The sequence below is a fragment of the Canis lupus genome, chromosome 24 (assembly GCF_011100685.1).
Source record: "Canis lupus familiaris isolate Mischka breed German Shepherd chromosome 24, alternate assembly UU_Cfam_GSD_1.0, whole genome shotgun sequence".
Taxonomy (NCBI): domain Eukaryota; kingdom Metazoa; phylum Chordata; class Mammalia; order Carnivora; family Canidae; genus Canis; species Canis lupus.
The window spans coordinates 30,037,311-30,063,899 of NC_049245.1; the positions used below are offsets into that span (position 1 = coordinate 30,037,311).

The window sequence follows — 26,589 nt, forward strand, 5'->3', positions numbered from 1 at the left end:
AGCAAAAGTTCAATACAGGAGAACTGCAGACACCGCTAATTACCTTCCTGGTATCCATATTTCCCTTATTCCTCAATCCCAGAACCCGGATACTTGTAGAGGGCAGCAATGTGTCCACCTGCAACCACCTCTAGCCTCCCAGGGATGACAAGGGAATACAGCCTGATTGAGGAGATGCAGAAGTCTATTGGGATATCTGGAAAAGTTCTGCTCTCCTGAAAAATGCATCATACCTTCCTTCCTTATCTTTCCTGCCTAAGGTACGAAGTATCCATCTTGGAACAAAGAGGATGTAAACCATATTCCCTGAGGATGGTGGAACAGAAAGAGAGAAGGAATCCGGGACTCAGAGGACACTATAAAGCCACCTGACCTTGGACTACCTGTCTCCAGGATTCTTGTTAATGGAGAAAAACCAACCTGTCTCAGGATGGGGGTGGTGGGGGTGGGGTGGCGGCAGGGCATGGGGCATGGTCACAAGCAGCTAAATGACACCAGAAGATAGCTACATGCTCTCCCAAGATGGTTTACCTGAAAGACAACAGGATGAAGTCCTGTCACATGTAAGATACTCATCCTGTTACAGTTAAATCTCAATGACAGTCCTTATTTCCCTAATGAGAACTCACACAAAACAACGTGGTAAACAGAGAAACACTCAGAACTAGGGCAGTGACTGAGATGAAGTCCAAATGTCCAAATGAAATCCTCAGCAAAGGCACAAATACAGAACCTCCAGAGTAGGCCATGAGGAGGGGGCAGGGAGCACCATGGGAAAATTCCAGAGCTCACATGCTCTCCTGCATGATATGCAGGCTCAGTTTGTTGCTTACTTTAATACATTTGAGGTGAACAAAGATAGGCCTACAAGAAACAAGTAGTGACGTTCAGAAAATTAAAAACAAACAAACAACCAGGCGCAGATCCCAATGACTACAATGGGAAGAAGTCCTGGGGAGTAGCTGAATTGAACAGTGACAGATTTCCAATTGATACCAGCCCTCGTGTCAGTTTCAGATCTAGAATTTGGCACAATCTTGTACCACATCTTTACAATTACATAAAAATTAAATAGTTGGTACAAAGAACCAAGCATAATGTTAACTTCTTTCTTGACCTATATCTACTTTTTTGAATCATTACCTAGATTTTATTTATTTTTAAAGATTTTATTTATTCATTAGAGACACAGAGACCTAGGCAGCGGGAGAAGCAGGCTCCTCGTAGGGAGCCCATTGCGGGACTCAATCCTGGAATTCCGGGATCACACCCTGAGCTGAAGGCAGAAGCTTAACTACTGAGGCACCCAGGTGTCCCCATTACCTGTATTTAAAAAGTACATTTTCTTTAATACTTTACAATGCTACTTGGTCCTCAGTGATAAGCAAAAACAAATGCCTATAGTCACAGCTGAGCCCAACCACACCTAACGCACTGGCATAGCTTCCTAGCCTATTTCTTTGCCCAAGTATTTGATTTCAGGCACAGCAATTTTACATCTCTTCTGGCACTCTAAAAAGTCTGCTTTCACAAGGCCAACTACTCACGCAAAAGAGGACTTAGGGGCTCTTCCTGCAGGAGGAATCAGGGCGTACTGGACACTGCCCTCCCTTAACTATTTCCTTTGCAGGCCTGCTTTGGAATAGGAAGTTTCTGGCTCCAGATTTATTCCTTTGGAAAAGGTATCATCCCCTCTTAAAATGTAAACATTTTTGGGAAATAGCAGACACCTGCCCATTCCATGTCTACTGTGTAGCTCAGTTAGTCACCCAAACCAAAGTCCTGAGCGCTGTTGTTTCCCCAGGGCCTGGCCTGCTGTGTGGGGCTCAATCAATGTTTCAGTAAGTCAGTCAAGAGCCAGCTGAATATAGGAAGGAGAGAAAAGTTGGCAGCATGGGGAAAGGGTCCTTTGGGGGAGCCAAAAAAGAGGTGGGGAGTGAAAGAGAGCAGCAACTGGAAGGAGACACAGGAGCATACTCAAAAACTTGGCTCACTTTATTTGTGGCCGCTGCTGTACAGTAAGTGCCTTATTCCACCTGTCTCAGGAGCACCACCTGTGCTCATTCCCACCTTCTGTTCCCTTGGTCTGAAACATTCTTCCTTCTGATCACAGATTTGAGATCCTGCCCCTCACCTAGGTCTCTGCTCCAGATGTCATCTTCTTAAGAAGCCTTCCTAGATCACTCTCTAGGACAGGGCAAACTGACACCATTCTCATCCTCTGAGTCTGTTTTACTTCTCTGTAACAAGGATGCAGTCTGTACCTCATTCAGTTTCCCTTGTCACCCCACTAAAATGAAACTTTGACGAAGAGCACTAACCACTAGTCTTGCTCACTGCTGTGTCTCCAACCCTTTGAACAGTGCCTGGCACATCCCAGTATTCAGCAAATACTGAAAGAATGGACCACGTAACAGAACGTTCACAAACTCTCAACTTTCTTCCAGCAAAGAAAAGTAAAGCCAGTAGAATTTAGCCCTTTGAGTTCCAGGCCTACATACTGCTAACAGAGTTGGTGCCAGCAATGTGTGGCAGTGGAGGAAGAGGCCAAGGGGACCAGAAACTCTCTCTTTTGTAATAGTGCATCAGGCCCCTAGAGCAGGACCATGGAAGGGACTCTTGTTCCTCAGGCTGGATTCCCTCTCCCTTCCCAAATGCTGTGGACAGGCAGTTGTGGCATTCCCTTGTGGCGATGCCCACTGCCAGCAGCCCTGCTCTCATGCTTTCTGAACCTTCCCTTTAGGGACCTTATCAACAAGAGCGACAAGTACCCATGCAGCTCCACCACGGTTACCCCAAGGCCTATCCAACCCTCAGGAAATCTGGTCTGAAAGAGCAAAAAGTTCCCGGAGGAGCATCTGAGGTGTCACAGGGCAATGAGAAAGCCAGGTGCTGGTGGACTCTGTGAGACCTGTGGTACCCTGCTACTTCCTCAGGCCCACCTCTGCCCTCAGAGCTAGCAGCACTGCTGACTTCCTGTAAACCAGAAGGAAAGAAACCCGCTTTTCACTGCTTGTTTTCATTCTCAGGCTACTCTGAGTACCCTTTGCCGTTTCTTCACCTCAGTGCTCCAGGAACCCTGATGTGCCAGGACTGGATCCCGGCTGTGCCTCCTGAGTGAAGGTGAGAACATGGGAATTCACACTCGATTTCCTTATATGCACTGAATCTAAACAGACATGTTCAAGGTTTGAGAGAGGATGTGCATTCACCTGATACCTCTAGGGAAGATCTGCCTGTTAAAGGGACCTCGAGTTGGTTCACCTCTGACACAGGTGCAATTCTTCAGCGCTGCTTTTTTCTCTCCTCAACTCTATGCCTGCCAGCAGTTCTCTGCGGGAAGGTTCGCCTTGGGATGAGGGTATGCAAGGACAGGAGTCTGAGGGAGCCTCATTCTGGCTACAGGTCAAGCTATATCATCTAATCCACCTATACAATTTACTAAAGCTCATCTTCTTTTCCCCCCTCAGATTTTATTTATTATGAGAGAGAGAAAGAGAGAATCTCAAGCAGACTCTGTACTGAGCACAGAGCCTGATGCAGGGCTCAATCTTACCACACTGAGATCAGGACCTGAGCTGAAATCAAGAGTTAGATGTTTAACTGACTGAGCTACCCAGGCACCCTGAAAGCTCACCTTTTGATCCGCCATAGTACTTCTGTGTCTATTCCTTAATTGGTTAAGATCTAGGCCTGTGGGAAGATAGAATGTACTGAACTCCTCAGGCTCTAGTAAGACCAGAGGAAACAGCATATGACACTTGATGTCATTTGTTTCATGAAGACCTAGATTTAAAAAAAACATCTCTAGCAATTCCTAAGCCTAATTTTACCCCTAAAGCACAGAAAACCCCACCAATGTGATCAGAAGAAAAAGATGAATGAGTGTTTAATAATAATAATGAAAAAGCACCAGAAAAGGTAACAGTGCTCCTTGACTTTTAGCTGACTTCTCAGAGAAAGGAGCTATGTTCTCCAGCTACAGAAGCTGGTTTGTCCACGACCTGCCTCAGGGCCTCAGGCCTCTTCTAGTCAGGTAGGCTTCCCTTTCAAGGCTCTGAGAGGGTCTTCCTTCGATCAGTCAAGAAACAGTGTCCCAGCATTGGCACTGCTTTCCCATGCTAGTTTGCCTGGGGATAACCATGGACTGCACCAGATCTTTCCACATTTTACGAGACCAGAGTGAATACTCACATGTTCTATCATCTGAACTCAGACCTCTGAAGCCAGGATGAAATCCCAGTAGGGTAAGGCATAAGGCCCTGTTTATGAGATTCTCTTTTCTGTGGCCCTGACATTTGTATCAGGCAGGACACATTTCAATCCACACACAGATAAATGTTCTGTGCCAAGGCCATCTTCCAAAAGAAATACAATCATCTATCAGAGCAGGAATTGTGGTTCTTCCATAACCATAAAGAACTAGAGATGACTGAAAGCTTTCATTCATTTTACAAAAAATATGAGATTATGTACCCTTGTGTGAATGAATATGTGTAGGTCAACATGATGTAACTAGCAAGGATAGTACCAGGGAACAGACAGTCTCATTGTTTCCTACTGTTAGGCTTAGGAATGCATTGCACTGATGTTCACAGCGGAACTTAGCAGTAGTCTTGGGAACAACATGAAGGTCTCAAGGTTCCAGTACCCAGACTCTGTCCCCTACATCATATTTATGGCACATAGTACAAGGGCATGTGGAAGAGAGAGCATGTATATTGAGTGTGTACCATTCTGCAGGAAGCCTCCAGCCCCTGGGCTCCTCCCTACACCAACTAAGTACACAACCTTGCTCCATCTCTGTGGGCAACTCAGAACTAGACTTCCCTTTCACTCATGTCTTCTTCACAACCGATCCCACTCCCCACAAAGACTGCACTGATCAGGCTTCCTTGCCCTAACATCACTCTTCCCAATTCTTTAATTTCTACCCAGTCTGGCCAATATTTTAAAAATATAGGACAGTTCCCTCTAAGTACAAAACTTTTACAACAACAACAACAATAGAGCAGACAGCAGTAGGACCAGACCAGAAGATTCGGTGGCCAGTCTGGGAGCCCAAGAGTTGAGGAATTCTAACTCTAACTTGCACCTGGGGCTGCTGTCACCACTGACACCCTCACTCATTTACCTTCTGCCACATTCTTGGTTCAAGGTCCCACCCTGGATGGCCCGGAGTGCTGGTGGTCTGTTTCTCCACTGAGACTGAGCATTAGATTAAGTTCAGAAATTGACCCAGCAGACTAAAAGCCTCACGTGATCCAATTTCCATCTGACTTTGCTGCTATTCCTTTTATTCATCTCTTGCCAGCTCCCCAGCAGTAGATATTAAAAACAGCTTTTCCAAAGCCTCTCCCTTCTCCTGAGACCCCAATTCTGGACAGCCCCACCCACCCCCTCTGGCTGCTAGGCATACAAATCGATCACCTCAGATGACTTCATCTTCCCTACCAGGCTCCACCACTCTCATTCTTGCTAGTTCCAGCTCTTGGCATTGGCACCTATTTGCAATTGGTAATGTCCAGGATTTCACCTAGATGAAGCATGGCATCCCCAAATCCTTGCCTTGACCATGACCTGCCTCCAAATGCCAGCCCCATGCTTCCAATCCCCTCACCCTGGAAATTCCCCCCAGACATGCCTAGCTATCATGCCCTCAAATTACCCACCCAATTTCAGCTTCTCATACCATCATTCTCCCAGGTAACAAGGCTCAGTCAGGTGAGCACTGCAAAGGAGCAGAGAACTTTACAGGTGGCAAGGACTTAAGGGTTCATCTGTATCAGAGTCAGCAAACTTCTATTATAATAGTAAATATGGTCTCTGTTGTGATACTCAACTATGCCACTGTAACATGGCAGCACTAGAGGTAATATGTATACAATGGGTATGACTGTATTCCAATAAAACTACTTCAAGCCAGACAACCAATAGGCAATAACTTCCCACCACCTGATCTATATCACTATCCTAATTAGGTTCTCGCTAGTTACCTAATCAAATATTAGTTTTTGCTTATTTTTATGTCAGTATCAAGTACATTATTCTTTTAAAAAGTGGTTATTCATTATATGTAGCAACTCACCTTTGATCCAAATATCCCTTCACCAGTAGAAAGGCCTGATGGGGAACTAGTCGTGTCCACTGGTTTTCTCTGAAGCTGTACACTGAACACAGTGCCACACAGTTTGTTTTACAAATGATTTTTTCCCCTGAACTTTAGTCAATTGTCACCAATTTAATAATTTAGAGTGCCATTTTTCCAACTAGTAGACTGTTTTCTTCAAACAAAATCTTATTTGGAAACTCATTAAATGAAAAAGGCAAAGCAGAATGTGTGAAGCAGTAGATCAGGCAGCAGCCCAAAAGCCCCCCAGCTGAGCTCCTTTTCTGGTATCCCTTACAGTGTCCCTTGAGGGGATATCCTTCAATTTTGTGACACAGAAGCCTCTAAACTTCTTTTATCAATCATCTGTATCATGAAAAAGGTTTTGAGCCACTACCACCTTCCCCACTGCATACTCACAATCCTAGTATTAACAAATATCCCATGATACAATATATGATTAGGGTGAAGTTTATCATTTGTGAAAATGGATGTAAATCTAGAAATGGGATTCTTGACACGTCAGATCTTTTCTGGCTGACACACTGTCCAATGTGGCCAGAATGTCATTTTTTTTACTTTCAAACAGGGCAGATGAAGGACTCTGACCCAATGAACTGTTAGCTCTGTCATTTTCCTGTTTATTTATGCTTATTTTTTAAAACTATATTAACTCTAATCTTTATGATAATCTTTTAAAGCCACCAATTATTTAATTTTTTAGTTAAAACTAAAAAAAATGTCTGCAAATTCACTCAATTGAGCACATATAAACTCTAATATGCAGTACTAAGTTGACAGCAAATGAACTAGGGAGTGCCTATGACCTGGCCACACAATGGAATTCTGGGTTACCTGTCTCCTTTACTGTACAGGACATATGACCATCTAAGAAACCAACCAGTGAAAATGCCTGAATCACTCTATATTATCAAAAACTAGAGAACTAGTTAAGCTTAATATTTTTCTTTATGTCAGATAATAAAAATAAACAGTAGTTCTATATTTGGAGGCCACCACTGGGAAAAACCATTCGGTTTAAAGCAAAAAGAAAGAACCACTCCTGATTAGTGGGAAAGGTCGACATTGACTTTTTATTCCGTTCACCCCTGCCCAAGGCCCTAAGCCTGCTGTCCAGCTGATACGACAGCATGAACACAGCAGACACTCTACAGCAAGCCGGGCCCCATCATGATGTTCTTAGATGCAGGGGCAGCTAAGGCAAACAGCAATCATCCTAGTGGTTACCTGCAAGTCATTTTGTGGGTTCCAGTCTGAATCAAATATGATGCAGGTATCGGCGGCTGTGAGATTGATGCCCAGGCCTCCCGCTCTGGTGCACAGAAGAAAGACAAAGCGGTCTGAGTCTGGCTTACAGAACCGGTCGATGGCTGCCTGGCGCAGGTTTCCCCGTACTCGCCCATCAATTCGCTCATAGGTGTATCTGAGGGGACCCAAATGAACGAAAGCCCAGGTGTTAATCATACTTCAATGAAGAACAGCAAACAACGCAGGAAGCTGTTGACCCACGGCCTTAAATCCCTCACTTCTAAATGTAGACCAAATGAGAGTAGTCTGCAAGGAATCCCTCCCGCCCACATAGGCAGCAGGGCAGACGCCAGAGACTGCGCTGCAAAACGTACCCCCCCAAAACAGGCAAACAAAAACCAAACCAAAACAAAAATATCAGCCACAAACTAAGGTCTAGAAGAACTGTAAACATAAAATAACAACCCCCACAGCCTGAACAACTTATTCTCCAGTATTTCCCAGTTTTTATTTGCACTGAATCTACTAAGAAGACCAGGAAAAACACATAAAAGCCTCAACTGTCTACTTTATGTAGTGCTCTTAATAAGGAATCAAAGTTCAAATCAGTGTGTAGCTGCTTTGGGGTAACTTGAGAATGGTAAGCAGACTGTACCAACAGGCAGTCCTTGTGCGTCTGGGCTGGTCATCTTCAGCCCGTCAGTTCTCCTGGGCAGCACACTTCCACACATATCCACAAGAAGGATATGAGCTGTGTTGGGGGCAGGGGATGACAACTGAGGACTTCTTAGAGGGAGAGAAAATAAGGAAGTACAGCTGGCTATCATTAAGAAGGCAAACACCTGTGTGGAAACAGGGGCGGAAAGCATAATGGGGAAGAGGATAAAAGGAAGGAGAACAAAACTGAAACTGCTATGGGAGTGTGTTACTATCTGTCCATCCAATTTAAATACACAGAAGGCATCTTCGTGATGGAATCATGTGATTAATACAGAATCAATAAAGTAGCAATATGGACAGCTGCTGATACCTTACTCTTTTCTTACGTACCCTGATGATGAATAAATTCACAAGGGGATGTTACCCAAGGCCCAATCCTGAACAACAAGCAGAAACTGGCTGGTAAAGCAGAACGAAAAGGAAAATAACAAAAGGACTAAGTCACCCTGCACCTAAAGAACATGAATCCTAACAAAAACCTTATCGGTAGCCCACAGTTTGGGAAATCAGATTTCTAAAACATCAGATGAATAACCAGTAAGAGAATAAGGATAGACACTCTAGGGTAGACGACTCTGTGTGGGGATGGCTCTAGAAAACAGAGCGAGCAACATAATCCTAACTTCCTTGAGGAAAAGGAAAATCCATATAGAGAAACCAGACCAACACAGGCCTCTAAGGGACACATATGAAGCAAAGAACCAAGTCTGAAAATACGTCTTCCTTCCACAAAGCCACAGTGCATCAACACCTGGAATTACAGGTGTAGATTTCCCCTTTTTCTTCTTTTTTAATGTAATGGACGTCAGTATAATATGTGGTACTATGGTAGCAAATAAAACAGGAGGTGGTGACTTAATAAAGGTAGAGTAGGAAGAGCTTGTGTCTAAGATAAAAGCAAAGGGTTGTATGTCTGGATTCTACAAAACCATAAGGCAGTTAGGTATAATGGTCATTACTATTTTTAATAGTCACAGGAATAATAACTTGATATGTACCATCCCATTTACGTCTCATGACAATCCTAAGGGCTGGTTTTATTATCATCCCCTCTGTATATCTGAGGAAACTTCAAAAACAAAAACAATGAAATTCCCCTCAGTCATTGAGCAGGTGAGTGAGCTGAACTGAGATCCTTTTAACTCAAAGTCCACATTCTTAACCAGTTTGCTATATGGCCTTCATAATGTATCCTACATTTCAATGCAGGAGGATGGAAAGACTGCCTGAAAAACTTAAAAGAGAAAATTAAAGGATAAAATAAGAAACACTGGTAAATTAGACCTGATAACTCTAGTGGAAATTGGCAGAAGAAACTATAGGTACTGACATGGTTTTGATACCAGTACTCAGAATTCTGGGCATATGGTTGATGCAATGGAAGAAGCACAGGATTTGGAGTCAGAAGACAAGGTTGAGATCCAATTAAACAGGAGTTGTCACCCCCTCCATCGCATGAGGACGATTAATGCTGAAGGTACCAAGGATTCCCCAGCTATCAGAGAGGAGCTAGATGCCCATGGATTGAGGGAGGCAGGGAATTAAGCACAGCTTTAAGGACAAGGAGAAACCAATAAATAGCAATGCTATAACTCAACCACCACCCAGGGGAAAAATTCCCATACAATTATAGTGTTCTGCAAGCTATGACATAACAACAGCTTTAGAAATTATGCAGGATGATTGGAACATTAATTCTCATTTCTATTATTCATTCAGTTTTGAGGGAGTGCTCTCAAAGAACACAAAGCTAAAAATCTATCCCATTATGTGACTTCTCTTAAACTGTTCCTCACCCACTCCCTTCTGAGCCAGATCCCTTGGCTATGCCCTTACCCCAGTATGAGAATATGGCATGAAATTAAACGGGAACAAAACCAAACTGACAGCTGGAGAGGCATCGAGGCTCGAGAACAAAGAAGATCTTGAGGGCTAGTAAGTCTGAATGAAGAAATCAGACATCAAAAAATTTTCCATAACACACATCAGTGTAGCAATTAACCCTCTGCGTCAACTGTATTTTGAACAAAGTCCCTGGGAGTTTATGCGGCTCATCAAACTGTAATTCTCAGTCACTGTCAAATTTCAACAAGAAGCAGGTGGCAGTCTGGAAAACCTGTGTGCTTTGTTTTGGGGAGGAGGGGGCGGTGATGCATTTTTGGCACAACAGGAAATGCTGACCTCAGAAGGCCTGAAGGGAAATGAAAAACTTTCTCATCTCTCAGCAATAACTAGCTGGAAAACAAGGAATGAAAAAAAGAAAATCCCATTCACAATAGTTATACACATATAGAATACAGATTAGGCTCAAAGTAAGAAACATGCAGGACTTGGCAACATGACTCTAGGTGCCATGTTGGTTTGTTCACCATGCCCTAACACCTACAGAGGTTCTAACACAAGGCAGGTACCTCATAAATATTTATTGAAAACAACAGTGTATATAAAAGACCTGAATATGTGCAGAGTATCAGGTTCTTTAGTACTGAAAAGATATCAATCCTGTTCTACTAAATGTGTAAAAGCCAACCAAATCCCAGCAAATGGATAGATGTAGAAATACAAATATGCGTATGTGTGTATACACATACACATATATTTTTTTTCTGTAGTTGGGGATAACTAAATTTTTTTTTTAATTTTTATTTATTTTATGATAGTCACACACAGAGAGAGAGAGAGAGAGAAAGGCAGAGACATAGGCAGAGGGAGAAGCAGGCTCCATGCACCGGGAGCCCGACGTGGGATTCGATCCGGGGTCTCCAGGATCGCGCCTTGGGCCAAAGGCAGGCGCCAAACCGCTGCGCCACCCAGGGATCCCTGTAGTTGGGGATAGATGAAAAAAGAGTAACTCTGAAATTTACCTACAATAATACCTGAGTAAAGGAGTAGAAATACAAAGAATACAAAGGTAAGACACACACCCTGCATAGATAGTATCTCAGTATATTTTATGGACAATATTTTATATGACTGGAGGAAAAGATGTACTATAATGATAAAAAATTAGACACATTTGGAAGTAAATTAGATCTCCACCATTTACCAAAATTACAGAAAGACTAAAGATTTGAAATGTTAAAAAAAAAAAATCAAAGAAATTCAGTTAAAGATTCTCAAGTGAGAAATAACTGAATTCAGGAGTGTTTGGGTGGCTCAGTCAGTTAATCGTCCAACTGTTGATCTCAGCTCAGGTCTTGATATCAGGGTCTTGAGTTTAAGCCTTATGTTGGGCTCCACACGCAGGGCATGGAGCCTACAAAAGAAAGAAAGAAAAAGAAAGGAAGAAAGGAAGAAAGGAAGAAAGGAAGGAAAGAAAGAAAGAAAGAAAGAAAGAAAGAAAGAAAGAAAGAAAGAAAGAAAGAAAGAAGAAAGAAAAGAAAAGAAAAGAAAAGAAAAGAAAAGAAAAGAAAAGAAAAGAAAAGAAAAGAAAAGAAAAGAAAAAAGAAAAGAAAGAACTTAATTCAATATTGCAGAATATCCAAAGGGATCGGGCACTGGTGGCACCAGGTAATCCTGAAAATGGGGAAGCAAAGAGTCTAAAACAGAGGAACAGCTGAATATTTGTGAAAGTATCAGCCTATAGATCACCCACTCCAGCCAGAGGGTAAACAGAAGACCTGTAACTCGCTCTACCCCACAGTTAGAGGTACTATACTGATAAAAGGGAAGAGCTAGAGACTGAGAATTCCCTAGTTCTCTCCATCCCTTCACCACAATTGGCTCCCAGTACAATCAAGTTCCCATCTTATAGGCAGAAGAGAGAAGAAAGACACCTTGAAATATAGACATTGGGACGTTCCTGCTGAATGGACAGTGTTCACATATAGGAGAGCCTATGATCTGAAGCACAGAGTCTCTGCTTCTGGAATGGAGTGGGAAGGTCCTAACACATCAACCCTCCAGCAAGTAACAACCATAAAATGGACAATATACAAAAAAAAAAACAAAACAAACAAAACAAAAACCCACAAGTAAACAGGAAAACCAATCAGAGGACAACTGGAAAGTTGAGGAAAGGAGGCAGATTCTGGAGAGAAACAGAAATTTGTAGTTTTGGCCAAAGGCAAAGCCACCATTATGGTGGCAGAGGAGCAAGGCAGCTACAAACTTGATAAAAAGCCACTATCTTTTGGACCAGAGGCACCAGAGGAAGGAATCTAGGGCAATGAGTACTGCCAGAGGGTGAGAAGGGATCTACTGAAAGTAGAGACACAGACAGTGAACCCCAAATTCTGGCTACAGACTACCAAACACTAGCTAGACTGGCTGATCTCTCCAACTTACACATACTTGAGGAGGCTTAAGGCAGCTCAGCTGAGACTGCAGCTGCTGCCAACCAGAGACACTGACAGGATGTACATTCTGGGTCTCCCCTAGTGAACTGCCTCCAGATCAAACTCGCCATCTTCACAGTACCAGAGCAGAATCTTGCATCTCCACAACAAAGTATTCGCAATGTTCAGGGGGAAACACCAAAATTATGCAACAAACTTGTGTGAAGAAAAAGGAGAAACATGACCCATTATTAAGGTGTCAAGTCTAACATGTTATAATTAAAGCAGCTATTACAATTATGCTCAGGGAAAGAATGTATATAGTAAAGATAGGAAATCACAGCAAAGGAACACAAAAGTTAAGAATCACATGGAAAGCTTACAACTAAAGTACAATCTCTAAAAGAAAGCACTGGATGGGTGTAGTAATTAGCACAACGGAAACTGACAGAGAAAAGAATCAGAAGACAGATAAAAGAAGAAAAAACAGACTGAAACAAATAAAAGAATAGAGCCTATGGACTGTGGAACAATACGAGAAGGTCAAACATACAGGTGATTGCAGTCTCACAAAGAAACAAAAGAATGGCAAAAGGAAAAAAAAGAAACTGAAGGAGAACTGGCCAAGCACTTCAAAGTTGGATGAAAGATAAACATTTACAAATTTAAGAAGCTCAATGAAATCCACACAGGATGAATGCCACACATCACAAACTGTTAAAAATCAAAAGACAATCTTGGTAAAACACCACATTACATACAAGGGAACAGGAACCTAAATGACCACAGACCTTCTTATCAGAAACCGTGGGCCAGGACACAGTGGAATAACATTTAAAAGTGCTGAAAGGAGAAGGAAAAAAAAAAAAAAAAAAAGGCCAACCTAGAGTTCTAACATGAAAAGGAGACAAACAAACAAAAAGAAAAAAAAAAATCTGACTTGGAGAAAACAGACACTGTAGGAAGATTAAAGAATAAAACAAAATCCCTCTATGATGATTCATCTCAAAAAGGCAGGCAATGCACCTCTGAAACAACCAGTTGAATGCTATGAAAATTGGTATTTTAGAGAACAAAATATTCTAGGAAATTGAAAATACAATTACATAATGAAAAAATGAAAACCTAGGGGTGGGAGGACAGAGTAGAAGAAAGAATCCCACCAAAGGTGTAGTAAAAGATAGTAAGACAGAGTGGAAAGAAAATCAAGTGACCGGTCTAGAAGGTCTGACATATAAATAACAGGAGTCCACAAAGAGAAAAAAGTGGAAGATAAAATACAAATTCCCCAGAACTGAAGGAACACAGATCTCAGATTGAGAAAGACCTGATCAGTAGCCAGTTCAACGGATCCCATACAAAGGACAGTTCAGTGTATGATTCCAGAGCACTGGGACAAAGAGGAAAAGTCAAAGCTTCTGAATAGAAAAAAACATGTCACATACACAGACCAGGAAGCACAAGGGCTTTGGACTTCTAAGAAGCAACAATGGAAGCTAGAAGACAGTGGACCAAACCCTCAAAATTCTGTGGGGAAATTACTTCTAACCTAGAATCCCAAACCCAGCCAAAGTGTTACTCAAGGAAGAGTCAACTGAAGATATTCCAGGGAGTATCAACATTCACTTATCATCCATCCTCCCTCAGAAGTTCCCTGAGGCCATACATGGGATCCACCAAGGAGGAGATTTCATTCAAGAGGGAAGGAAAGAAACTTGTCAGTGGGAAGGCAGGAGAGCACAGGTGGTGGTATGTTAGCAGGAGGGAAGAGCACCAGGCCGGAGAGGGTCACCATGGGTGGTCCTACCAGAGGTGGCTCTGAGCAGATGGAGTGGACACGCTTGAACACAAGAGGAGACTTACACAATCGAGGTGAATTTTGGAACCAAAGTTTTCATAGGGAAACAATGACAGGCAATCAAATAAAAAAATAATTTTTAGTTTCAGGGGGAAAAAAAATTGTGCAAGAAAAAAATTGTAAGCAGCATACTAGATGGCTGGGCTGTCACTTAGCGTTTGCAGGAGTCATGTGGGGAGGAGGGGCAATGAGAGAAAACAAATGCTTATCTTCCATAGTGGGAAAAGGTAATACCCCAAACTAAAAATTATCAAGAAATTACAAGTACTAACATTATTTAGGTATAGCTATAAATACCAAAAGAAACAGTATAAAGAGTTTACAGTAATAGTTTCTGGGGCTGGGTGGGAAGGGTGCTATTGGGAAAGGTACTTTTTTGAAAGTCTAACAAAATAATTTGGCTCTTTAAAATATGTACATGTATAACTTTGCTGGAATAAAAACTAAATTAAAAAGAGAAAATTAATGATGATATTAAGGCCAGAAGAATCCTGTTTGATGCAGCTGGGGTGAAGAAATCACACCAAAAAAACGTAAAGAAAATACTTAAGAATATTTATTTGAGTGTGTGGTTGAGAGATAGGGGAAGCCTTTTTAAGCCTATTAGTTTAAGCATTTAACCTTAAATTTAAGCACAAATAAGCATTTAAGTTTATTTAAAGCTGTTTTAAAATGCGAGTTTTGACTACTAGAAAACTTGAAACTTCTAAAAGTAAGATAAACAAACAAAAAAATCATACCCATAAACAAAAAGTAAAAAACAATACTAGGGAATAGTATGCTATATTCTTAAGTAAACAAGTAATTCTTATAATAAAAAGGCAAAGAGCAACAGAAAATGGAAGAACACGAATAAGCAGTTCACACACGCAAAACTGCAAATAGCTAATATATATGGAAAAATATTTACTCTCATTATTATTCAGAAATACAACTTAAGAGACCATAATTTTGGCTCACTGAATTAGCTAAGATTAAGTGGGGTATGGGGGAAAAAAGCAAGGGGAGAGAAAGCATTCTCGTACATTGTTGAAAGGCATAAAGCTAACAATATCTTTCCAGAGGTATTTTGGAAATATGTATCAAGTGCTTTTAAAAGTGTACATCAGAACTTAGCCTAGGGAAATAACTGGAAACATTCACAATGACCCTAAAGGGACAGCTACAGGGTTCCTTAAAATCCTGAAAAACTGGGAACATATGGTGTCATCAAAATCAGACTGCAGAAAATGAATTTTTAAAAAACTCATGATATATTAAATAAAAAGGTGAACTACAAAATAGAATGTAGAATATTAACAAATGGATGACAAAACTAAATGTTTGTGTGCACAAAATAGAAAAGATATTCCATCTTGTGTATGAGTGGGAGCTTGGAGCCAGTGGTAAGGTCATATATATCTGACTTTTCAAAGGAAATTTAATACTTAAATAATTTGAAAACAAAATGAGCAATAGATGATAAGGACAAAGAGCATAAAAGGGAGCTATGAGACATCTGTATTTGGTAAAAGTCTGTTTATTACACTGTTACCCATTTTGCAGGGGAGGTTATTTTAAAAAACAAACTGCGAGTCAGTAGTTGTATATATTTTGAAGAGTTAGATAATATATTTATAAGAAACAAGTTTTTGGCAATGGGTTCCTAATCTATAGTAAATTTATAAAATATGAAATTGCGTTAGTTTTGATTTACTCATACCTTCCCAAAGAAAAAAATAATACACATCTCAAGAATTCTCTACCTAAAGACCTCCACTGTAGGACTCTGAGGAATTCTTTTATGGTCTAATTTGATTCTGGAGAACGATTTATGTCACATTAAATGTCAGCGTATCCCACTGCTGAATGTGTCAGTTCTGTTAACACTTCTTCTATCAATTACATGTTATAACACCTAACAGGATTTTCAAGATCAGAATATTTAAGACAACTGTGATTTGCTGTGATTACTTTATGAAACCAAAGCTTTCCTTTAAACTTAGCAATGCCTAAACTAATAGTTTCTATGACCTTGAAAAGTCTTTTATCATTGTACAAATTCTTAAAAATCCATTTATCATCATTGGATCATTGATGTATCCCAGTGACTGGGAACGTAAAGTCCACTATATAAAGTGACAAATGTAGTGTCCACACAGAATCAAAACAACCCATATAACATAACACCACAGACTGTTTACCTGTGTGAGTGATGGAACTTAGGCTCAAGGAATTATAGGAGTATGAACAAGAAAATAGATTGGAATGCCACAGCTAGTGTATCATAAAACCTTAGAGGGTTTGCTGAGAAAGGACATAAAGTACACCCAATTTTTTTGTGAGCTGTCAACTTACACTCTTTTAGCAACTTGATACAGTGATGCTTTCCAGGTAGTATTTCTCTCATCATTATTAAGGGAGAAAAAAAAAAGTAAATGCATTATTTTCTTAACCTTTTAAGTAAAACAAGGGCTCCATATCAGAGGCCGTGAAATTCCCTTTAGGCAGTTAAAATTGGGCCTACTTGGTCACAGGATTTAACTCTGAATTTCAATCTTTAGGAAGAGATTACTTTTCTCCATGTTTGAATGCTTTGTTGTTGTTAAAACATCATTTTTAAATGAATCAAAAGGTACCCAAAAAAAGGAACTGCCTGCAGCATCTGATGCACAGCTTTGAAAGAAGTTCTCACCTTCTCTGGATGAGATAATCTTCTAGGATATCGAGACATCGCACCATCTGGGAGAAGATGAGTACTTTGTGACCACCTGCAATCAGCTTAGGGAGCAGTTTATCAATCAGCACCAGCTTCCCTGCTGCTTGAATCATGGCCTGCAGCTGAAAGTCAGGGGCATCAGGGCTGTGAGTTTTTCGGAAATCTTCCAGAATTTTCTCCTCTGCCCCTGAAAAGGAATGGAACAAAACTATTCCTTGAACAAACTCTGAGGGTAAAAACTGCTTTTTGCTCTACAGATCCTATAAGAAATGAAATGAATTTCTAGATCCAGACCAACAGTCCAGTGAGGCGATGCTCTGTGTGCATACTTTGTGCCTTCGGCAGAGGGTTCTGCAGTGGCACCAGGGCCATTTTGCAGAGAACACAGGTGCTTTTGCTTTCCTGGGAAACCTTACCAAGTAGAGAAAGAACTGGAGATACCAAGCTGAATCATACAAGTAAAGAAACCTCTACAGAAAGGTGACAAAAGGACAAACCTATTGATATCATAAAAACTAGCTGTAAGCAAATTCAAGCTACAATTTGATGTAGAATTTTATCAGAAAGTTTTATTGTTAAAAAAAAAGCTTCTGATGTGTTCTCTAGTTAGTATAATTAACTGTTAATTTATCTGCAGAGTTTTAATTTGATTGCATCACGATCATTTATTCAGCTAAGTAATACAATTCCCTGTCCCAAAGTGCACAGTATGTGCTGGACTGCAAGTAAATACAGGATAGCAGATTGATGAGTGCTGTCCATCCTCTGATGGCAGAGAGTTGGTAGAGAAATTAGCTTTGTGCACTCACTACCAGATGGCTTACCCAGATCCACCAACCACTCTGAGCCCCATACATCATAGAAAAGCATACATATATCCTAGCATTTAATGGAACTCAAAACATAGGACTGCTGGTTATCATTAGCTTCTGGCAGAGGCCCACTGGCAGTCCTGAGCTGCTCCCTGCTTCCCCGACTCACCATTGATCAAGTAGGGATGGTTACAGCACTTTCTCAGCTCCATCATGGTGTTGATGAGATTGGGCATGTTGTGCTGATTTGCACCCTTGGTCAGGAAGGAAAAGTTCTTCTCCAGGATGGCACGGTAGTACTTTTTCTGGATATTGGTCAGCTCTACTTCAATGATCGTCTCTTGCTTGGGAGCAAGGTTCTTTTCCACATCATCTTTCAGCCGCCGAAGCATCATGGGTTTTAGGATAGATTGCAGTTTCTTCACCTGTCCAGGGAAATGAGACCTGTTCACCTGCCCATATCAGATTTTAATGGTTGATTACTGAGGTATTCCAACTTTTACCACACTCTCCTGGGCATCTAATCATAGTATGGTGGTAGTAGATGCAATGAAAGATCATGACTGATCCCTAAACATGGGGAGTTTATAATTGGACCTCAAGAAAAAAAGGGATCCAGTTTTGGGACACCTGGGGGCTCAGTGGTTGAGCATCTGCCTTCGGCTCAGGGTGTGACCCGGGGTCCTGGGATCAAGTCCCACATCAGGCTCTCCACATGGAGCTTGCTTCTGCCTATGTCTCTACCTCTCTCTGTGTGTCTCTCATGAATAAATAAATAAATAAATCTTTAAAAAAAGGGTGGGGGGCGCCTGGTTTTAATTCCCAAACAGTCACTGAGAACCTAGGTGGCAACCTTACAAGAGATAAAGGGAGAAAGATATAAAAGACAGTACCTACTCTCTAGGATGGAGAAAACAAACGCCTCTCAATCCCGCCCACACTGTGCAGCCATAACCTGAGGACAACTTTAGCTATAGGAGGGACAAGTGACACATTACACTTAATGCTGAGAGAACAAAGTAAAAAGTAGAGGCAGTTGAGGGGTGGACAAAATGTGTGAAGGGGGCTCAAAGGGGGTAGTAACTTTCCGTTACAAAATAAGTCCCAGGAATGTAATTTAGACCACAATGACTACAGTTAATAATACTGTGTAACTGAAAGCAGCTAGGAGACGAGATCTTAAAAGTTCTCATTACTAGAGAAAAAACGGTGGCTACATATGTGACAAATGTTAACTAGACTTATTACGGTGATCATTTCATAATATGTACATGTATCGAATTATTATCATGCACACCTGACACTAAATTTACAGGTCAATCATATTTTAGGTTTAAAAAATAAAAAAAGAAGAAGTAGAAGCACTCTGGAAGCAGACCCCTCCTACAGCTTCTAAGTAACAGCAGCAAACATGTTGGTGTAGCAGCATGTAGGGAATTGATGCTGTAAGATGAGGTCTCTCATGCCATCACATGAGCTGTCATCTCAGGGGCACTTTGAACTGACAGTAGTAGTCTTTGCTATGATTTGTCTGTTCTCCTAACAGCTCAGACCTGGACAGCACATCTCTATTCACCTGACTGCACTGGCAAGGTGACTTGCTTCCTCTCCCAAGAAGACAATGACAGACAAGGGATTCAAAAACCAAGGCGCCTGACTTAACCCTGAGCTAAAACATGAGACCTGTAAGATTAATCCTGGTGGACAAATAAAATAAGGAAGGGCAAGTGCAAAAGACTGAGTTTTAAGTTATAAAGGGCTGTTCAAAAATGTTTTAGGGTACATCCGGGTGGCTTAGATGGTTAAGTGTCTGCCTTTGGCTCAGGTCATGATCTTGAGGTCCTGGGACTGAGCCCCATGTCAGACTCCCTGCTCAGCCGGGAGCCTGCTCTCCCTATCCTTCTGTCCCTCCCCTTTGCTTGTGCTTTTTCTCGCTATCTTTGTCTCTCAAATAAATCTTTTTTAAAAAAATGTATTAAAAGGGGTACATTCTGCATAAAAAAGTTGTGTGCAGAATCAATGCTCCTGAAAAAAAATACAAAATGACTTACAGACAGTGATTTAGCAGAGTCAACAGAACAGATTTTAAACAATGATGAACATGCTTCATTTGGAAGCTGATACATTTTGGAACTTTTTTTTTCTGTGATTTAAAATATAGACATTTGATGCCCTTTTTAAAGTTTTCTCCTAACTAACCGCAACCTTAAATCTAACCCATTTCTGGGACCTTGATTTTATCGACCACGGTACTTAGGAATCTATCCCCCAAGTGGATTAGGAATTACTATATAAGATCCCAAAGGGAAAGACACACGTAGATAATTATTAAAGATATGGACAAATGTCAATCTGCCACATGCTGGGTTCAGCTTTGCCCTTCACTTGGTTCATACCTTGAATCATTTAGAGTATACTATATGCCAGACACTGTGCTGGTCAATACAACAAACACAACCTGGAGAAGAGGTGGGCCTTGTCCTCAAGGAGGTCATTGTCTAGGAAGAAGAAAAAATGCATACCACAAAATAAGTGCAACGGGAGAAGAGGACACATTGCTAATGGTCCAAAAATGGAGAGAGGGTTGGGAGCTGGCTTTTGAAAGATCAACAGATACTGCAAACGTAGAGAAGTAGAATGAAGCTGGATTATTCACTGCCCTCAAAGTCTGACTTGCCACAGAAGTAGAAACAGACTGGAACCACAGAATGTACTCCTGACATCTGTTAGTGAAATTCCCAAACCTTCTCAGTTCCCCAATTCTCTGCCCCAACCCACTCTCACACCATTGCTAGGTTAATTTAGCATAACTAATTATGTCATCCCTGCAATTAAATCTTTGCATTGCTTCCCTAATACCTCTCAAATACTTCAAGCCATCTTTCAAGACCTTCCCATGATATAACCCTCACCCTCTCTGGCCTCATGCTCCACAATTCATCGACACAGTTTCCAGCTCAACCAGATGATTCCCTACAACCGAATAAATTCCATGGCTGATTATGCCAGGTGTTTTTTTTCTCCTGTGCAAACCAGTCACCATCTTTTCTCTCTCCACAACAGAAAATATACCCACCTTTCAAAGTCCCATTCCAAATTGCTCTCTGTCCACAAAGGCTTTCCCAATTCCCAGAAGTGACCTTTTCTCTTCTAAAATCTCCAGTTCTATTACTTGTTCCTCTTATAGCATTTCAACTTGTCTGGCTTACTTCCATAATTTCTAGTCAGGATTTCTACCCATCGCATATAATAGATACTTATTAATGTTGGCTGTTCTGATTTAGCTTTTAGTCCAATAAGATGGATTCAGGACTAGATCTCTGAAAACCAATCTGGTTGATTTGGACAAAATTGGACTTACCAACTCTTCTAGTATATGACTGCCTTCTTTTCCTCACTACCTGTGTAGTTTGTTATACTCAGGAAGATGAGCTTGGGAACATGTTGCAGGATGTAGGAGGAAAGATGAAGGATGAGGAAAGCAGAAGAAGGCACCACGCTCCGGAGTTCAGGGTGAAACAAAATCACTGAACTCACATGTGAGATCAATGAAGGCAAGAGGCCTGATATGCTAATACAGGGTATTTTGGATGTTGATTCATTTATCCTCCAGAGTAGTAAGAACTTCTAATGATCAGTTTACCCTCCCCAACATAAAAAACAAATTAAATAAAGGAGGTAACGCTCTTTTTAGCAGAGATGTGAGGTCTTGCTAATGCCTATCCCTACAATGGCTTGTTCTCTCCTTGATGGTGAAGGTAATCACCACATTATCGTCAATCCTTCAGGCCCTTATTTACCTGTTCCTCTGTTTTCAAATCTCCAAATTCCTCCAAGAAAGCAGTCTCTGAAGGAAACTGTGATGGCTCCAGAAAATTCAGCAAGCTGAAGAGCTCTTCCACAGAGTTCTGCAAGGGTGTCCCAGTGAGCAGCACTTTGTGTTCCTGCACAAATTAACAGTACAAAATGAGCAATATTTGAGCCACCAAAACAGTATGCTTTGGGGGGTGGGAGGGATCAAGCCAGGGCATTCTGTACTCACTTTGGGGCAATTAGGTTTTGTTTTAATGAAAAGATAGGATGTCACCATTTCATGGTCGGTATAGTCAATAAAAAGATAAACATTCCTTTTACATCATTGATTCCAGCAGCAATTTCACGTTAGTAAAAGCAACATTCATTCATTATTACTACCCTCTACATACTGGGCATTGGGCCAAGGCTATCATCCTTGGTACCGGATCATTCAAGGTCTTAGAAACAAGCCGAAACACCTTACATATCCAGGTCACAAATTTCATGCTATTTAAGGCTACCCTGGGTCCTCTTGGGAATCTATTTGTGGCAAAGGTCCAATTGTTGACCCAGTTTGTAACAAAAAAACCCTTCTGATTCCTACACTATCACAGGTATAGAAGGCAAAAAAAAAAAAAAAAAAAAAAAAAAAAAGAATAAACAGACTCTGCACAAGTTAGCTACAATGCAGAATGGCTACAGAATGCTTCCATACTGAATAGATGGAACCTGTGTTAATGTAATGAGCTTGCTAGCTCTCACCAGGGCCATGAGCTTTAGACCCTCCAGAAGTTTGCAGTTCCTGTTCTTCAATCTGTGGGCTTCATCAATGATCACACAGCTCCAGTGAATCTTTTTCAGCTCCGGGCAGTCTGCCAGGATCATCTCAAACGTTGTGATGACAACATGGAACTTGAAGACTCCTGAAAGGGGGTTTCCCTGAGGGTGACACAATGGAAGGTGAAGCTTTATGTCATGACTACAGAATTCAGCTAATGTGCTCCCAATAGAAGCAGAGGACGCAGGACTGTAAAATGCTAGAGCCTAGGTAAGAGAAGCCAGTAAGCACTGTACTTCCTTGTTTGCGGAAAGAGAATATATAAGGATGAACCAGCTATTTAGACGAGAGAGAGACCTCATTGCATCGATGAAACACAAGTAAGAGACACGGGCTCTCACAATGGCCAGACTTGTGAGTAAATATGGAAGACACTGCAAGGAAGCTTTTTATTTATTATTTATTAATTGCCATGGTAAGGGGCAGCCCTGGTGGCTCGGCGGTTTAGCGCTGCCTTCAGCCCAGGGCCTGATCCTGGAGACCCGGGATCGAGTCCCGCGTCGGGCTCCCTGCATGGAGCCTGCTTCTCCCTCTGCCTCTCTGTCTCTCTCTCCGTCTCTCATGAATAAATAAATAAAATCTTAAAAAAAAAAATTGCCATGGTATTGATTCACACACACCCAGCCAGGGCTGGTCTCAACAACGCAGAGCCTGAATACCCAAGGAGATCTCCCTTGCTCCTATTCAGATATAGTTAATTTTACCTTGTAACTGGGGTTCCAGCCCAGGTTTCAATGTAATGTTCCTGACTGGCCTGGGATAAGAGGCACTGGGCAGGACACATCTTTGTCTTTTACCTATCTTAGTGTTACCAAAACATTTAAAGAGCAGAGCCGCATACCATGTTAGAGCATGTCTTAAATTTCTTCTAAGTGTCTCCTTTTGCTGTTAATGAAATCCGTGGGGGAGAACACTGACTTTCCTCTGATTAGATTCATTTAATTTTCACCTTGCTTGATAATAAAAACCAGTGGCCCGGACAAACCAGCAGACTCAGTAAAGTGACTATAAGTAACAAACCACCCCCCCCCATGTCCCCCAATTAGTGTGCTTTTAACAATTTGAATCCTGTCTTCTCTTTATCCTTCCCTGTTAAATGTGTTAACATCTCCTCCAAAACTCCCTGGCTAGGAATCCATCCTCTGTATACTAATTCTTCCACTCGCTTTTTTTCACTGAGCATATAACAAGTCAGATAAAAAATCTTCTGCATGTAGAAGCAACTTCATAAGCCAACTATGAAGCCAAGCTTTCAGTATCCTAAAAAGAGCCTCTGGAATTTTTTAGAGAGTGGAAAGCATGCCCTACAAATCCTATGCTTATCACAAACTAAACTGCCAAGGGGGAGCAAGAAGTCTGCCTCAATAAACGTAAGACTCTACAAAGTCAGTCAACAGTAACTCAAGGTTCAGGGCATTAAAACTCCTGAAGACAAGTGACAGGAAGGCTGTTTGAAATGATGACATCAAGCTGGCACCAGGTCTGAGACCTGTGTAAGACTCACCTGTGCATCTCTGTATACCATCTCATACTGCTGGATCATCTGCCTGCTGATCTGGCTGCCATGGTACACAATGGCATTCATCTCTGTCCATGTCCTGAACTCCCGCTCCCAGTTTGTGATGGTAGAGAGTGGGGCGATGATGAGGAATGGGCCGTGGATTCCCCGGAGGAATATCTCTGAGAGGAATGTGATAGACTGGATGGTTTTCCCGAGGCCCATCTCATCAGCCAAAATACAATTTTTTCTGCAGAGATTAAGAAATACAGATAATTCATCATCAATATAGGAAAGAGGTAGAGGTTGGGTATAACTAAAAAGATACTTTAGAAGCACACCTGGACTTGAAAGGTCATCAGTGAAGGGCCTTCTCAGCATTTTCCACAGATGCAACTGAGGCACATTTTTAGTCTTATGCTTTATACCCTACCTACTTCCAAAAAGGAATTAGGGCAACTTGGGAGAAAATATAGGAAAGAGGTCCATAGAATATAAACTGAAAATACTAAAAATTAAAGTAATAGATACAATGAGGAAAAAAATTTGCTTTAAAACTAAGCCAATTTCTTTATCTGACAAACTTCATGGAAGTCAATGCAAAAATAAAAAGAGAAGTCATTGTGATTTTCCTTGTCCATTTTTTGTGTCAGAGGATAAACTTTTAACTCACAATTTATTTCTCTAAGAAATAAATTTCTTATAGAGTAAAAATGTTGGTCTCTTTAGTGGCCCAGAACTCCAAACTGCACAGAGCTGACACTCGGAGGGTGTGGCCCCCCTCAATCTCACTCCTCACTGAACAGAATGCACTGGAAAACTCAGGTGAGCAGTGCTCCAAGGGGCTGTGTGAATAAGTGGCACAGGCTTCTAGGACACAGGTTACAAGGGTCCCATCTTGTGTGTTCTCCACTACGGTATGCTATCTTTAGAATCCATACTAGGGTACACAGTAGAACATTACAAAAATTTCAAAGTTCATCTGTTTCATGTAGATTGTGATGGGAACTGAAACATGGAAGAGTCCAAAACTGAGTGGTACAGCTCAAGTCTATAATATCTAGGGCTCACAAACAAGTAGCAGAGTTGGGGCTATAATCCAGATCCATTTCCTTTTAGACCCAATTTTTTTCTAAAGACTCAGAGATAATGATCTTTTGGATTTTGCTTCCTCTAGGTTGGGCCTAACCTTTTGGCAAGAATGGCAAAGAAAAAAGCAGCACAAAGTCAACAATGTCTAAAACCATTCCTTGTGGTTGGAATGTGGAGTCTTGGCATGCCTCATATACATATACAAAGATTACTACCCTAAACACACGGCCAGGTTGCACTCTCTTACCACCTTGCTAGCTACTGCTGCTCTAAACAGGCAAAGGCGACAATCTACCCCCAGGTACAAACACCTGGGAGGATAAGTCCGTGAAGATAGCACTGGTTCTGGTTCCTCACCTGTTATACCAGTTAAAAAGAAGCCAGTTCATCCCCTCCAGCTGGTACTCCCGGAGCTGGTTACTGTTCTTATACTCTCGCGACTTCTCCAGTTTCTGCCAGGAATCTGAAGCAGGCCGCTCCTAGTAGGAGGAAGGCAAGAGAATAAAATACACAGAGAATGATGTTTGAGGATGGATAACATGAATAGGGACACAGGATAATAATGGGAAGGTGGCAAGTCTCAAAGCACTGTCCTAAAGCTAGCTTCTAGCTGCTTTAGGTGTGTACACACACATACCCCCCACCCCCGATATAAGGCAAGCCCCTATCTTTTCTAGATTTCACCAGATTAAACTTAGAACATCCCTATAAAATTTGCAAGTAATTAATGAAGAAAAGAAACAGATTCACCTACAGTCTTGTTTAGTATTATACTGTTTTACCCAGACTCCTAGATGTCACTCTCACTTACACTTCCATCTCCCTACAAACCAAAAGTAGTCAGGTGTTTTTGGTTTCTATACATAATTTCTCTTCGTATTTTCTTTGTGCGTATGGCATCAGTTCAGGAAAGTATGGTAGGTCAAATATTTCACTGATTAGTTCCTAGAGTCAGTATAAGGCAAAAAGCCTATAAAATCAAAAATGCAAATTCCTTAAACATCCCATAAACATAATAGCAGTCTTATTACTTTATTTTTCCATATGAAATACTGATTTCTAAATATAATCATCTTTATTTATATGAAATGCCATATTCATCACATACTAAATTTCAATATATCCACAGAGCTCCATCTAGATTCTTCGTTTTGTTCCATTGTACTGTCTAGTACTGCAATAAAACCCAATTTTTAAATTATTAAAGCCTTTTATCTGATTAGGGAGTTATTTTTCAAAAAATGTCTCAGCTATTCTATCTTATTCACTATTCTGTATAACTTTAGAATCAATTTGTCAAGTTCTCTTAAAAATCTCATTGAAATTTCAATTAACCAGGGGAAAATTTCTTTTAAAGATTTTCTTCATTTATTTGACACAGAGAGAGAGCACAGCAGGCAGAGGGAGAAACAGGCTCCCCATGGAACAAGGAGCCCAATGTGGGGCTCGATCCCAAGACCCTGGGATCCTGACCTGAGCCAAAGGTAGACACTTAACCGACCAAGCAACGCTGGTGCCCCAATCAGAAGAAAGCTTAAATCTTTAGGTGTGGAGACTTCCCATCCAAAAATTTTAATTATTTAGATTTTATATTATTTGGACATAGACTTGGTTATTTTGTTT

The 26,589-nt window shown here is 41.2% G+C and overlaps 1 protein-coding gene across 6 annotated transcripts in view; it reads right to left on the reverse strand.

Annotated features, from left to right (window-relative positions):
- The window catches only part of CHD6 (chromodomain helicase DNA binding protein 6), a 203,842-nt gene that overhangs the window by 66,303 nt on the left and 110,950 nt on the right, over nucleotides 1-26,589 (reverse strand). For all 6 annotated transcript variants that reach the window (XM_038572337.1, XM_038572333.1, XM_038572336.1 and 3 more), the window contains 7 exons: nucleotides 25,324-25,445; nucleotides 23,881-24,124; nucleotides 22,301-22,477; nucleotides 21,544-21,687; nucleotides 17,913-18,168; nucleotides 16,908-17,118; nucleotides 7,358-7,553 (listed from right to left, as the gene is read on the reverse strand). In XM_038572337.1, coding sequence (XP_038428265.1) covers nucleotides 7,358-7,553; nucleotides 16,908-17,118; nucleotides 17,913-18,168; nucleotides 21,544-21,687; nucleotides 22,301-22,477; nucleotides 23,881-24,124; nucleotides 25,324-25,445 — 1,350 coding nt within the window. The remainder of the gene's footprint in view (nucleotides 1-7,357; nucleotides 7,554-16,907; nucleotides 17,119-17,912; nucleotides 18,169-21,543; nucleotides 21,688-22,300; nucleotides 22,478-23,880; nucleotides 24,125-25,323; nucleotides 25,446-26,589) is intronic.